At 34.4% G+C, this 14,914-nt stretch overlaps 2 protein-coding genes across 2 annotated transcripts in view; both read right to left on the bottom strand.

Annotated features, from left to right (window-relative positions):
• LOC106324531 (methylthioalkylmalate synthase 1, chloroplastic-like) overlaps positions 1-7,833 on the bottom strand; it is a 10,829-nt gene extending 2,996 nt beyond the window's left edge. Inside the window, exons 1-5 of the mRNA XM_013762486.1 lie at positions 7,783-7,833; positions 6,947-7,206; positions 6,298-6,511; positions 6,137-6,217; positions 2,029-2,121 (exon numbers count right to left, since the gene is read on the bottom strand). Coding sequence (XP_013617940.1) covers positions 2,029-2,121; positions 6,137-6,217; positions 6,298-6,511; positions 6,947-7,206; positions 7,783-7,833 — 699 coding nt within the window. The remainder of the gene's footprint in view (positions 1-2,028; positions 2,122-6,136; positions 6,218-6,297; positions 6,512-6,946; positions 7,207-7,782) is intronic.
• Positions 7,834-9,483: 1,650 nt separating this feature from the next.
• LOC106324649 overlaps positions 9,484-14,914 on the bottom strand; it is a 12,404-nt gene continuing 6,973 nt past the window's right edge. Inside the window, exon 5 of the mRNA XM_013762603.1 lies at positions 9,484-9,598. Coding sequence (XP_013618057.1) covers positions 9,575-9,598 — 24 coding nt within the window. The 3' untranslated portion in view covers positions 9,484-9,574. The remainder of the gene's footprint in view (positions 9,599-14,914) is intronic.

The following is a 14,914-nucleotide window of genomic DNA, read 5'->3' on the forward strand; positions in this document are numbered from 1 at the left end:
CGAAACCTTCGGGTTGAGTTACATACACTAACTCCTTTAGATCTCCATTCAAGAAAGCGGTCTTCACGTCCATGTGATGTATCTCCCAACCGTTTGTTGCTACGAGTGCTATTAAGAGCCGAATAGTTTCAATTCTTGCCACTGGTGCAAACACTTCATCGAAATCTATTCCTTCTCTTTGTACATAGCCTTTTGCCACAAGTCTCGCCTTATACTTTCTCATTGTACCATCCGCCTTTCTCTTAATCTTGTAGATCCACTTCAACCTTATAGGTTTCACTCCAGCCGGTCTATCCACAAGCTCCCATGTCTTGTTTCTTGTGATAGACTCCAACTCGGCCACCATCGCTTCAACCCATTCTCGTACGTGTTTAGCTTCTAAATAGTTTTCTGGCTCGCCATCCACTGTGAGCAACAGCATTGCACTTTCTTGATCTGCAAGTAACACATAATCATCGAGATATCTTGGTTTTGTTATGGCTCGGCCTTGTCTAGTCACTAACGGTTGACCTCAACCGTCTTGGTTTGCATTCTGATCCGCATCTTCTTCTTCTTCCTCATCTTGGTTTATAGCTTCCTGTTCATGATCCTCACTTTGATCATTACCTTCTTCTATGTCACCCTCATGTGGAATTTTAAGCATGCTCGGTTCACAATCAGTTTGGTTTGTTGTAGACGCCCAGTCCCAAGCTTTCTCCTCATCGAAAATCACATCTCTACTCACCATCACTTTCCTTGTGTCTGGATCATAGAGTCTGTATGCTTTGGAACTCGGCTCAGTTCCAAGATTGACCATACTCTTTGATCTCTCATCCAACTTCTTCAGATAAGGACCAGTGATTTTCGCATGAGCTACACAACCGAATATCCTCAAGTGCTTTCCTCTTCCTCTACCACGGGAATTATCATAGCCTCTCTGACTATGCTCTTCATTGTTCGAAAACATCAGCTTCCCTTGGTCTTCTTTCTGAGTTTCTTCTCCTACACGCTCCTCGTACGCCTTAAGCCTTCCAACTATGTCTTCAAACCCCGTTGATTTGAGATCTAGGACTTGCTCAAATGGTGCTACGATCTGGATATATTTGTGTCTCAGAAGACCCTTCAAGAACTTCTTGACCATCTTGGAATCTTCTATGTTTTCTCCCAAAGAGGTTGCTTTGGATGATAGGCCTGATATCTTCCCCGCGAAGTCATCGACCGTATCTGAATCATCCATCTCCAACCTATCAAACTCCGTCATCAACGTCTGAAGTCTCGCCTCCCTTACACGATCAGCTCATAGGTGTCGCGACTTGATGGCGTTCCAGATCTCTTTTGATGCGGTTTGTTCTTCCACCTGGAGAATCAAAGTCTCTGGAATAAATTGAAACAAAAGAGCTATCGCAACATCGTTCTTCTTTTGATCGTCTGAACCGGGTTCGATCGTGTCCCACACTTCATGAACACAAAGTAGAACCTTCGTCCTCATCGACCAAACTGTGTAGTTTGTTGATGACAACTTCGGACATTGGATGGATGTAGATCCAAAGTCCTTCGTGCGTGGAGCCCTAGTCACGTCCGCCATCTTGCTTACGCGATCTGTTGTTCACAAGCACCAGGATCTTAAGCTACAACTTAAGCTTAGATCTAGTCTCCAACCTGAGGCTCTGATACCAATTCAAATCTCTTAGAAGCACAAAGAGTTATAAGAATAATTTTTCTTATTAGCTTTAGAAACTACTCAAAACTAAAGCTCTCAATATGTTTCTCTTAGATCATATGGAACACCTCTCCATTAGACCTATATTTATATGAAAGACAATTCCCTTTAACATGTGGGATATGGAAAACACAAACCTAACCTAAATAGAAAGTTCATTTTCCTATTTCTAGGTTTCCTTATTGTGTTTATCTTAACATATTAAACATCTAATAATATGTTAAGTTTCCACAAGCTTGGAATTATCCAACATAGTCAATTATTATAAACGCTAAGGAAAGAAAACACTAGCTCCTCGGCATGTCAAACAGTCAAAGTTACCGCCTTACCATCTTGCTAGTAGCCATAATTTGGCGTCTGTCTATTCTTGTGTAAACATCACCCATCAGGTATGCTCCTCGACATTTCAAAGCCATCACGACCTATACATACCAAATAAATATTTATGTTGTTGATGAATTGATGATGATAGAAAATTACGATCGTGTTGAGTTTCCTGGACTTGACTGTTTTTAAAACCAATAGACAATCATAAATAGACTAAGAGATTGATTCTTAGACCATCTCCAACAATGTATCCAAGCCACTTCTAAAACAGTATCCGTCTAATTTTAAGGGTTTTAATAAAATCAAAAACATGAAAAATAGTTAGAGTTGTCTCTAATTGTAGATGTTTTTGGAGCTATATCCAAAGGAAACATGTCCATCTCTCAGTGGTTGAGTGTTTTAAACAAAGGGAAAAAAAATTGGTCCCAGTTCTCTCTCTCTCTCTCTTTCGCGGAAATTTTTTTTTGGCTCTCTCTCTCTTGGGTTCTCGATTCAGACGGCGAATCAATTCGATTCAGACGGCGAATCAATTCGATTCAGACGGCGAATCAATTCGATTCAGACGGCGAATCAATTCGATTCAGACGGCGAATCAATTCGATTCAGACGGCGAATCAATTCGATTCAGACGGCGAATCAATTCGATTCAGACGGCGAATCAATTCGATTCAGACGGCGAATCAATTCGATTCAGACGGCGAATCAATTCGATTCAGACGGCGAATCAATTCGATTCAGACGGCGAATCAATTCGATTCAGACGGCGAATCAATTCGATTCAGACGGCGAATCAATTCGATTCAGACGGCGAATCAATTCGATTCAGACGGCGAATCAATTCGATTCAGACGGCGAATCAATTCGATTCAGACGGCGAATCAATTCGATTCAGACGGCGAATCAATTCGATTCAGACGGCGAATCAATTCGATTCAGACGGCGAATCAATTCGATCCAGATGGCAAATCAATCCAACGCTGGAAGCATCCTTTCCCCACCGTCGGCTTCATCAACGGGGAAATTGGTGGAATCTGAAGCTTGACTGTTTCAGATTTCTGACTAGAAATCGAAGAGATTTCGAAGCAGGAAGCTTTTTCATTCTTCTCTAGGTACGATTTGAGGTTTATAATGTGCAGATTCGTCTGTTTAATCTGTTGAATCTAGAATAGGGTATTTTGATTTTAGGGTTCATAAGATTGTAAATGGGTTGTTTGAGCTTTGCTGTTTGGTTATTACCGTTAACATTGTGTTTTTTGTCTTTAAAACTTATTGTCTCTAAGCTTTTTTGTTGTGTCGCGTTTCAGCTGCAAGGAATGCAATCAGAAGCTGATGTGTTGAGCAAGCTGAGTTTGTGGCGTGAAGCTTCTCGTATCGTCAATGAGGAAGGAGTTAGAGCCTTTTGGAAAGGGAATATGGTTACTGTTGCGCACAGGCTTCCTTATTCGGTGTTGAACTTCTATGCATATGAGAAATATAATAAAGTGAGTTGCTTTATACTATTATAGTCCTTGTGGATTGTGTCTTCTGTATTGATTTGTCACAATGTTGTTTTGTGTTGCAGTTTTTCTATTCGAACCCAATCTTACAGAGCTATTTAGGGAATGCGAGTAGCAGCCCGTTTGTTCACTTTGTCAGTGGCGGCTTGGCTGGTATTACAGCTGCTTCTGCTACTTATCCTCTTGATCTTGTTAGGACACGTCTTGCTGCACAGGTTTGATTTTGAGCAGTGTCTGTTTTGTCTGTACGTGGTCTGAATGGATTACTTTTGTTCCTTTCCAGAGAAATACAATGTATTATCAAGGTATTGGGCATGCTCTCCGTACCATATGCAGAGAAGAAGGCTTTTTGGGTTTGTATAAAGGACTTGGTGCTACTAGTTGGTAAGCTTTCCTTTGTTCTCTTGTGTCATATGCTAAGTGTGTTGATTGTTAAGTTGTTAACTGCTTGGTGGTACGTCTTTTCTCTTATTCAGGGTGTTGGAGCTGGTGGAAGAGCGAGAGTGTACAACACATGACTGTTCAGGACATTTAAACACATTAAATTTCAGCCTTCCAAGGTAATTTACTGAGACTGCTTCTTTAAATTCTTCTAGGACTAGTTGGTTGTTAGATGTTAACTAGGTTTTATTGTTCAGTCTACATCAAATTTACTGCTTGGTAGTCTATCTCTTGTTGGTAGTTTGCTTTAAGTATGGTTGTGATCAATGCTTGGTTGTTTTTAGATTAGGTAAGTCTTTATTGCTAACACCACACACTTTAAACAATGTAACATACTCAAACTTGTTATAAATGAATGCAACCAACTCACACTAAAACACAACTCGTCCTTCTTCATATATTTCTCCTTTTCCGAAAACTACTTCACTCTCTCATTCTCCTTTCTCCACCAGAAAGTAGGAATGAATTCTTCAAATCCATTTACTCAGTCTTCAGGTTATTTGGATCTGTTAAATAGCCATCATTATGAACCTGTCTCGCCAAGCGTAGCTCTTGGATCTTCAGAACTTCCTCTCTTTAGTTCTCAGTGGACAAATTCTCGAAGCCAAGATGCAGAGACAACTGAAGATAAAAGAGGGAGAAGGAATTGGTCACATAAGGAAGATTTGGTGCTCATAAGTGCTTGGCTTAACAAAAGTAAGGATCCGATTATAGGGAATGAACAGAAGGCAGACTCCTTTTGGAAAATAATTGGAGCTTACTTCAATGAAAGTCCACAGCTTGTTGGTATGCCACAAATAGAGGTTGGCAACTGTAAGCAAAGGTGGTTCAATGAAGTTCCATTCTTTCAACAAAGAAGAGATGCTACCGGCAGGTTTGGTCTCTCTGCACTACAGAAGGCCACAACAGCAATTTGTATGATGGCGTATGGTTGTGCGGCTGATGCGGTTGACGAATACCTCCGTCTTGGTGAAATCACTGCAATTTCATGCTTAGAAAATTTTGTTGAAGGAATCATATATTTGTTCGGAGATGAGTATCTCAGAAAACCGACACCACAAGATCTTCAACGAGTCCTCGATATTGGAGATATGCACGGTTTTCCGGGGCTGATAGGAAGCATCGACTGTATGCATTAGGAGTGGAAGAATTGCCCAACCGCTTGGAAAGGACAATATACACGTGGATCTGGAAAACCTACAATCGTGCTAGAGGCAGTAGCTTCACATGATCTTTGGATATGACACGCGTTTTTTGGACCTCCAGGTACCTCAAATGATATCAATGTTCTTGATAAATCGCCCATTTTTGATGATATATTACAAGGTCGAGCTCCAAAAGTGAATTTCTTTGTCAATGGACACGAGTATCATTTTGCTTACTATCTCACGGATGGTATTTATCCGAGCTGGTCAACTTTTATCCAATCTATTTCACTTCCACAAACTCCGAAAGCATCCTTATTTGCTACAGTACAAGAATCTGTCCGTAAAGATGTCGAGTGTGCTTTTGGAGTCTTGCAAGCTCGATTTGCCATTGTTAAAAACTCAGCTCTAATTTGGGATAAGGCAAAAATCGGAAAGATTATGAGAGCATGCATCATATTACACGATATGATAGTGGAAGACGAACGAGATGGGTACACTCAATTTGATGTATCAGAATTCGCACAGGTAGAATCAAACAGAAGTTCTCATGTGGATTTCATGTATTATACAGATATGCCTTCAAATACTGGCAATTTGATGGCAATTCGGACTCGACTTCGTGATCGCAACATACATGAACAATTGAAAAATGATTTGGTTGAGCATATATGGCGTAAATTTGGTACAAGATAAAATAACGATTGATCGTTTAGTTTTATTTATGATTTCTCAATCTATGTTATATGTTTTTATGTCAAGTTAATTTGAATTTTATGTAATTTAATTATATTTAATTATAGAGTGTGATGCAAGTAATCTCTTATTACAAATTTTCAAAATTTTGAACCTTTCATTGGTTCTACCATTGGAGATGTTAAAATTAAACAAGTATGTAAAATGTTTAATTTGATTAATTTTACTTAAAAAATTGATTTAGAACTCTAATGAAGAATCTATTGTTGGAGATGGTCTTATCGGTTATATGTTCGTATGCTCTATCGTACTTTGGATGTGTGATTTGTTACCTCTTCAAGTGGTGCATTTCCACTTCTTTCACCTATTCCATTGATTGTTACTTCGACTTGACGTGTTCCAGCACATACACCCTATGTAAAATCGTTGTTATAGATGCATTTTGAATTGATATATTGTAAATAAATGAGCAAAGGGAGAATTAGAAAAGTACGGCTATTGTATTGGCGGTAGCAACACCAAGGTCATTGTGACAATGAACGCTGAAGATAGCATCATCAATTCCAGGAGTGTTTGCTTTGACATATCTCACAAGTTCTCCGTATTCTTGCGGCATGTTGATCCCCACCGTGTCCGCGAAGGCCACCGTGGTTGCACCCGCTTTGATCGCTTCTTCAAAAACCTTGCATATATAATCCTTATCGGACCTGCTTAATTTTAATCACAAATTAATATTTTATAATTATATATGACATTAGTAAAAAAAAATCTTATATATAAAGTTTGTAACGCTTTAAATTAATTATGAACCATTCAACTAAAATTCAATGTGTTTCATTTTTAAAGTTTTGTATTTAAAATAGACAGCATTGTGAATGGAATGAACATACATTATACATTAAGAGTTTTAAGTTGAGGATTTAAAACATTGAAAATTTAACTAAGAGATTTTATTTCGATTCAAAAATAGTTAAAGAGGTTTTACTACCAAAAAATCATTTAATATTATAGTGGCAAATCAAATATTTTATTTAACCGCAAACAATCTCGTCTTTATATAGAAGAAACAAAGTAATAAGATTTTATGTTCTTTCGAACCTGTGAAAAAAATAATGGAGAAGTATAGGTTTTAAGATATGAACCTGCCACTATCTTCACAACCAAATTCGATGTCTTTGAAGCCTAAACTTTTAGCAAACCTAATGCTACTTTTTGTTATCTCGACGACTTCTTCTCTAGTCATTTTCAGCTTATATTTCATGTGAATGTCACTAGTGGAAGTGAATACGAGTATCCTCGGCCTCTTTGCGTACTTCACTGATTCCCAAGCCGCCTTAATATCTCTTTCTTTGCTTCGTGCGATGACGCATATCACTGGGATATAACCTGTTTCCTCATCCACCTAGCAAGATCGATATATAATCTTTTTAGTGCTAATTTTTATTTGCCAATTTCTTCATTTGTGCATGCATACTTTTCATGAAAACCATGCTAATTAATTAACCTGTGACTTTCTAATAATATCAGATTTCTCTGGAACAACAAGGTTAACTCTATGGTTTGGCACCAATAAAGCTATTGTGAGAGGACGCATATCACTGGGATATAATAGTTCTCTTTAGTTTTGCAAGTCATATAACAAAAACCCATTAATTAGATTAAAAATTATTTTGTAATATAAAAAACGAAATAGATTTTTTAATAGAAGTTCTGAACAGTAGATCATATATATAATTTTTCGTAGGTCCGAAGTCAGCCTCTAAAATTTTTTTTGGTATGAATGTTAAATTTTATACCATTTTAAATTTTAGACAGAAATAAAATTTTCAGCCTCTAAAATTTTCAATCTTAAAAATAACCATTCATATTAAAGGTGGTTTGAATCCGGGGAATAGGGGAACTAATCCTTTGCACTAGAACTAAGCCACCAATACTTTGGTAAAACTAAATAGTTTGAAGAAAGAAATAAAGAAACAACCTCGTTCCCCACTGTCTTGGCGATGGTTTTGATGGTTACAATAAAATTCATATATTTATAGACGGATATAATTTTTTGTAATGGATTTCTAAAAAACTGGTTAGTGGGAGTTAGTTAGATTTATACAAATGATAAGTCTAACAACCTTGGATTTATAACAACTTTTATAAATACTTAATCCAATACGGGAAGATCTGGTAAAAAACTAAAGAAATTTCGAATAACTAATTCAGAAAGCCTTATTTAAATTTAATGGGGTGATGACTTAAGTTTTCATGGCATTATTATTATCGTTTATTTATATTTTTGTGGTTTACAAAATTCTTTTATTAAAAGGCTAATTATTATGATAGTTGGACTTAAATATACTTTCTGCGTTTGATAATTAAAAAGTACATCATTTGTAGTAATTTAAAATGATTAACGTAAATGGAAGTTCTTTGTGTTTAACAACACATACAAATAATTAATCTTTATTTTATATTATTTCATATATTACATAACGATGACGTACGTAGAGGAGAGAAAGACATAAATATTTTGATTTATTTGGAGGATGGATACTGAGGAATTTTTTTGCAATGAGATGGAGAACATGTACAATAAAATTCGTCTAAAAATTTATAAATAGGCTGAAAATCTTGTTTGTTTTTTTGATAAACCCTATCGGCTGATCCGGTCGGTCCCGGGAGAAACGCACTTAGTGCTACAGAGTGGACTAGTCCGAAAGCGTACCACACTGGAAACCACTTGGGCCGAAGCCCAAGACCAGACTGGCTAAGTAGTGATAATTTAGTTCCCAGGGAGAATCGAACCCATAACTGATGTGGGTACACACCAAGCCCCAAAATTGCCACTATGCTACCACCACTTGGTTAAAAAATGTTGTTTATAGATTTTAAACGTTTATTTATACTAATCTTAATATATTTTTTTAAATTGGGAATTAAAATATAATATTTCATTTAAGAGTGGGGAGTTAAAACATAATATTTCTTTTAAACATGGGATTTGTTTCAAATACATTATCGCCATCTAATTCGTGTGTAATGAACACGTGGTATCCAAAATAATTTTATTATTTTCTAAAAGTTGGAGTTAAGACATAATAATGCTTTAAAAGTGGTAGTTAGCATTTAGCAACCTCTTCTTTAAAAAAAGAGTCGGAGTTAGAACAAAGTATTTTTATTGCTATCTTTTTTTTTTTTTTTTTGTAAACTAAATATTGTGTTTTGGGCTTCGAACCCAGGAAAGAATAAAAATTGGGTTAGATCCACCCGAGGGTGGAGAGCCTTAACCGGATGTGTTCAGGACCCGAAGGTCAATCCCGTCTCTGTCAGAGGAGATGCCAACCATCTCTCCTTTCTACAAACACTTTTTATTGCTATCTTGTTTGATTGTAATGATCACGTGGTAATAATATGCACAATAATCTTAATACTTTTAAAAAGTGGGAGTTAAAATACAATATTGCTTTAAAATGGGAGTTAAGAAAACCTTCTTTAAAAAAAGTGAGAGTTAGAACATGGTGTTTTGTTAAATATACTATTATTGACTTTGTGCTACGCATGGGAATATATTTGGTTACATAAAACCAAATTTCAGTTATATATAACTAAAAATGACATCAATAATTTAACTTTGATTTATCAAGAGATACACATAAAAATATCAACACAATCATCACTAGTTACCCATACACATATAACGTTAAATTAGATTGTTTAAGAAACTTGCCTTGATCTTAATTAGTTGTTGAATATAAATATTTGAAGCTTTCCTGATTGTTTTTTTATGTCTTGTCATAATTATTAACCTGCAATTTATGCATCTTTGGCTCATTACATCTAGTAATTCATTCAGTATCTCCATACAAAAATTATATTACATATCGAGTGAAAACCGTAAGATGTATCAATGAAAAATTAATTAAGAAATCAAAGTTATTAAATTTTTATTTTGAGAATATGTGATCTTTACTATGTATTGTATGCAATTATACCTTTTAAATCTAAATGACACAAACGATGATCTCATATCGAACTCAACACTGGCTCGGAACATTCCATACGGTTTCAATTATGAATTAGGGTTTTGAAAAAAAAATGATTATATATAGGCCTTTTGTATTATATTTTTGATCGATTGAGAGTTTTTGTGATGTTTGTTTCTAGATCTTAGAATATGAAAGTATGTAAAAGGAGATCATGGCCAAAGAAGAAAGGTTGTGGGGTTTGTGTGATATATCAAGAAATTGTTAGATGTTTATGTATTTCTTTATGCACCATCTTTTTCCCTTGTTTTTCTTATTTTATAAGTATTTATTAGATGGAAAAATATGATTCATCAGATGATTTGTGATTTTGTATGTAAAATTAATTTGTAGTTTATAAATACCTATGATTATTTTAAATAATATTATCGTCTTATTTTAATTAGAAATTTGATTTGTGTATTCAATATTTGGTTGGTTCAGTTATCATTTGATTATATTAGGGCATATATAAATTTCCTAGTTAACTATATACTTTATGGTTCAAATTAAGTAGATTAGAGTTTTGATTAATTTTTTAGTTTAATTTATTTTGGTTTATTAACTTATATTTGCAAATTATTTAGTGAAATTAGCATTATTTTATATATGTTGATTTGAGAAAAAAAACTAAAGTGTGATTGATTCAGAGTTAAATATGAAAATAACAATAATCTGTTGAAAGCTCACTGACATATATAAATTCTACAAAATACTCAATTAAAATAATTGGTTCTTATTTATTTATACGTTTTGAGTCATTTCTGAATTTGTATGTATAATTAAGAATAAAGAAATATTACCATATATAATAATATGTTTGATATATTAGTAAGACCATTTATTTTAAGTATAAAAAATTTTATTGGTCGAGTTAGTAATATTAATTAGACCATTGATTTTGAGTATATTAATCAAATTTATATTTGGTTCAATATATAATAAAACCGGTTTAGTTAGGAACATGCTTTTAGTTCAAATGTGAAAACAACAAATAAAAAATATATTAATCATGGTAAGTATAAAAATTTTTTAGCTTATTAACAATATTGGTTTATGTTAATTTGTTTTTGTTTTTGTGATAATCTGATAAAGTATATTGATATAAAACATATTTTTAGTATTTTTACTATCTATTATGTTGTTTGAGTTATGTTTTGAGGGGTAAAAACATAAGGATACAATATTTATTTCTAGCTTATTTTTTTATAAATATTTATTTTTTATATAGTTTATTTTGAAACCGGAATAAATAAAAATAAATTAGGATAAAAAATTTTGTGACAAAAAAATCATCAAAAATAGCCTTCAATGAAAAATGACCAAAATAAATTTTATTAAAGGGCAAAAATGGGATTAACTAATCTAGACTTAGGGTTTAGAGTTAAGAGGTGTGGTTTTGGGGATAGGGTTTGATATTATGTTTAAAAGGAAAGTTACTATTTTAAAAATATCAAGCTTACATTTTTATTTCCTTTTTTGTGAAATCAAATTATTTATAAATTATATCCACATTTTAAATTTTTATAAATATTTCCTTTTTTATATATGTGATTTAGAAACAAGTATAGAAAGAAAAAGAAAAATAAGAAACTAATGACAACAATATCACAAAAAATAAAATTTCAAATAGCTATAGAAAAACTTATAGATATTTTTATTTTCTGTTATTTTCAGAAAAATAAATAAAATTATTAAATAACAACTAAAAATAGAAACATTTATAATGGTAATTACATAATTAATAATTTCAATTCATTATAGACATCAACGTAATTAACCATTGTAAAAATTAATGTGAGTGTAACATACAAGAAACTAACTTATCAAATAATATTGTAAAGATTGCTATCTAATTGTTTTTTTAATAATCATGTGGTATGCACTCCCAGGTACATTTGTCACCTATGCTAATTTCCATTGTTAAGTCTTAAGATTTAAACACAGACTTCTTGGAGTATTTTTATATGGATTTTTAACGTTAAAACCCATCAATTTGTTTTGGGTTAAAATCTACAAACTAAGTATTTAGTGAAATAACCCCTAAACTAATTTTATTTAATGAATTAAACTATATGTCTACAGTGCCGGTCATAATTACAACTACTACCGATAAATCTTTAGTTTAGGGGTTTTTACATTAAATAAACATAGTTGAGGAGTTTTTCCATTAAAGATCTAAAAGTTCAAAAATATGTAAAAATATAAAAACATTATCTAACAACTAGTAATTTAAATTTTCAAAAATTAGCATTTTGAAAGCTTATGCATATAGATGAGTTTGATTTATTTTGAAATCAACATTTATGTATAAATTAAAATTAAAAAACAGAAAATATAATAAAAATTATCTAAAGATTTGCTGGTAGTAGTGGTTCTTTTGACCGACACTAGAGATAAACTAATTATTTAAAAATTTGTAACAAAATGTTTCAAAATTAGCACTTCAAATAACTTATGTTGCATCCATGGATATATTTATTTTCAGATTCATATTATATGTGAGAGCTAAAATCAGCAACTAAAAATTTAATGTGAATATAGCCTAGTCTAACTAAATCTTACTCTATTCACATTAAAATTATAATTGCGAGTTTTATCTCCCACATATAATATGGATTATTAAATAAATATATTTCATAGATTCCCATAATTTATTTAGAGAAAGTGCTAGTTTTGAAAATGTTTGTTACCAATTTTTTAGATAATTAGTTTATCACTAGTGCCGGTCAAAAGAACTACTACTACCTGTAAATCTTTAGATCATTTTTATTATATTTTCTAGTCTTTAATATTTTCAATTTATAATAATGTTGATTTTAAATCAAATCAAACTCATCTATTTTCATTAATTTTTAAAAAATGCTAATTTTGAATTTTTTTAAGTTACTAATGTTTAGTTAATGTTATTATATTTTTATATTTTTGATGTTTTTGAACTTTTTAGACCTTTAATGGTAAAACCCCTCAACTATGTTTATTTCATGTAAAAATCCCTAAACTAAAAATTTACCGGTAGTATTGGTAATTATGACCGGCGCTGTAGACAGAGGATTTAATTCATTAAATAAAGTTAGTTTGGAGGTTATTTCACTAAATACTTAGTTTGAAAGTTTTTACTCAAAACAAACTTAATTGAGTGGTTTTAACGTTAAAAGTCCTTTTTACATTAAATAGTCCTTCCGATCTAACTTTCATTATTTTTATATTAAATAGTCCTTCCGATCTAACTTTCAATATCACTGTCAAAAAACTGGAGTTGCTAAAAAACTCTCCCAGGCACGATAACAGAGGAAAGTCGTTATCCCTTGGTTATTTAGCTCTACCTACCCTCCACCCTACATACTTTTTCCTTTTCTGTGTAACAAAAACCTGCAACCTCCTCTGTTTATTCAAATTGTTACCGCTTTCAGTAATATCCAAAGGATAATCCACTCTTCTGATCTATTGCCCACTGGGTTCTAGCCCTCGACTCCGGTCGACGGGTCCGCCGCTCCCTCCGGTAAGACCTCCTCTCTTATCATGGAACTTTCCTGTGGCTATATGGACAGGTTACATGTTTAAGCAAACAACTTTCTAGAACTCTAGTTTCTAAGAACTTTCCCGCTTTGCGGAGAACCCTTATCTCTTTCAAGCAAGATCAAATCTACAGCTACCACCATGGCTAGAAGACTAACCTCAGCAGAAAAAGGAAAAGGCTTAGCAAATAATGCATCACCACCAAGGAGAGGTAGGGTTAGTGTACCTGATTTTGATAACTCAGAGCTGATAAAGAAGCATGAGCTCACTCTTATAGGAAGAGTTACCAACCCCAAGCATCAGCGAATGTGGTCCCTTATTCCTTTCCTCTCAGACCTGTGGAAATGCAACTCAAGACCTTTTGGTTCTGATCTGGGACAAGGAAGATTCCAGTTTCAATTTGCCTCAGCGGAAGATCTACAAAATGTCCTTGACAATAGGCCATATCATTTCGCCAAATGGATGCTCATCCTACAACAATGGGAACCTTCAGTCTCACCAAGATTCCCTTCTCAGATACCTTTTTGGGTCCAAGTTCAAGACTTACCTCTGCATCTTTGGAACGAGGCCATCCTTAGAAGCATTGCAGGTGATATTGGAACCTTTGAAAGTTGGGAAATTACTGCCTCCAAGGCAAGGTTCAGAGTACACATCAACGGCCTCCAACCCCTCGTTTTCAAGACTACTCTAGATTTCAAAAACGGTGATGAAGTCACCGTGGTTCTGGTCTATGAAAAGTTGGAAAAATTCTGCACAACATGCAAGAAACTTGATCATGAGTACAATGACTGTCCACAAAATCCAGGTCAAAACCCACAAGAGACAGAACATCAAAACGATCTTAAAACTAAGGCGGAAGAAATGACAGATTACCGTAAAAATGGATCCAATCAGCATGCACAACACCCCAACCAAAGGGGAATCTCTCGCCAAGCATCTGGGTTCATGAGGGATGCTAGAAGAGCTGACTATGGAACTCGCTCACATTCCTACCGTGATAATGAAAATAAGACTCGTTACGTGGCAAGTAAGAGAGCCCATACTAATGAATCTTATTCAAGATCTCTAAACTACTACCCCCGACACTCCAACTCTGCGCAAGTCTCAAACTATAGACAAATTGGATCTCGGTGGGTAGAAACTGGCAGACGAGCACACTACTCAGGCACATCTCACCCTCCTGAGACAAACGCCCTTAGCCAGAGTCAAAAGAGACTGGATTGCTCCCGCGACGCAAATTCAGAACACCTTTCCTCTGCGCAAAGGCAGGAGAGACCGGTATCCCCTCAGCGTAGCACTCAATCTGACTATCAAAACACATCTAGAGTTCCGGTCCCTGAAGAAGCAATTAGAGAAGCTAGGGAGGAACTTCGCGAAGTAATGATCCAATATGTTAATGGAGCTGATCCTTCAGAGAGCGCTGCTCGAAGAGAAAGAATGAGATATGCTGAGGAAAATGGAGAAACAGAACAAGTGATCATGAATATGGCTATTGAGGCTACTGTTTCTGCTGAAGGAGCTCGGAGAACCGCGGAGACCCAGACCATCGTAGAAAGAATTCCCGCGCTATCTAGGCTGGGG

The sequence above is a fragment of the Brassica oleracea genome, chromosome C2 (assembly GCF_000695525.1).
Source record: "Brassica oleracea var. oleracea cultivar TO1000 chromosome C2, BOL, whole genome shotgun sequence".
Lineage (NCBI taxonomy): Eukaryota > Viridiplantae > Streptophyta > Magnoliopsida > Brassicales > Brassicaceae > Brassica > Brassica oleracea.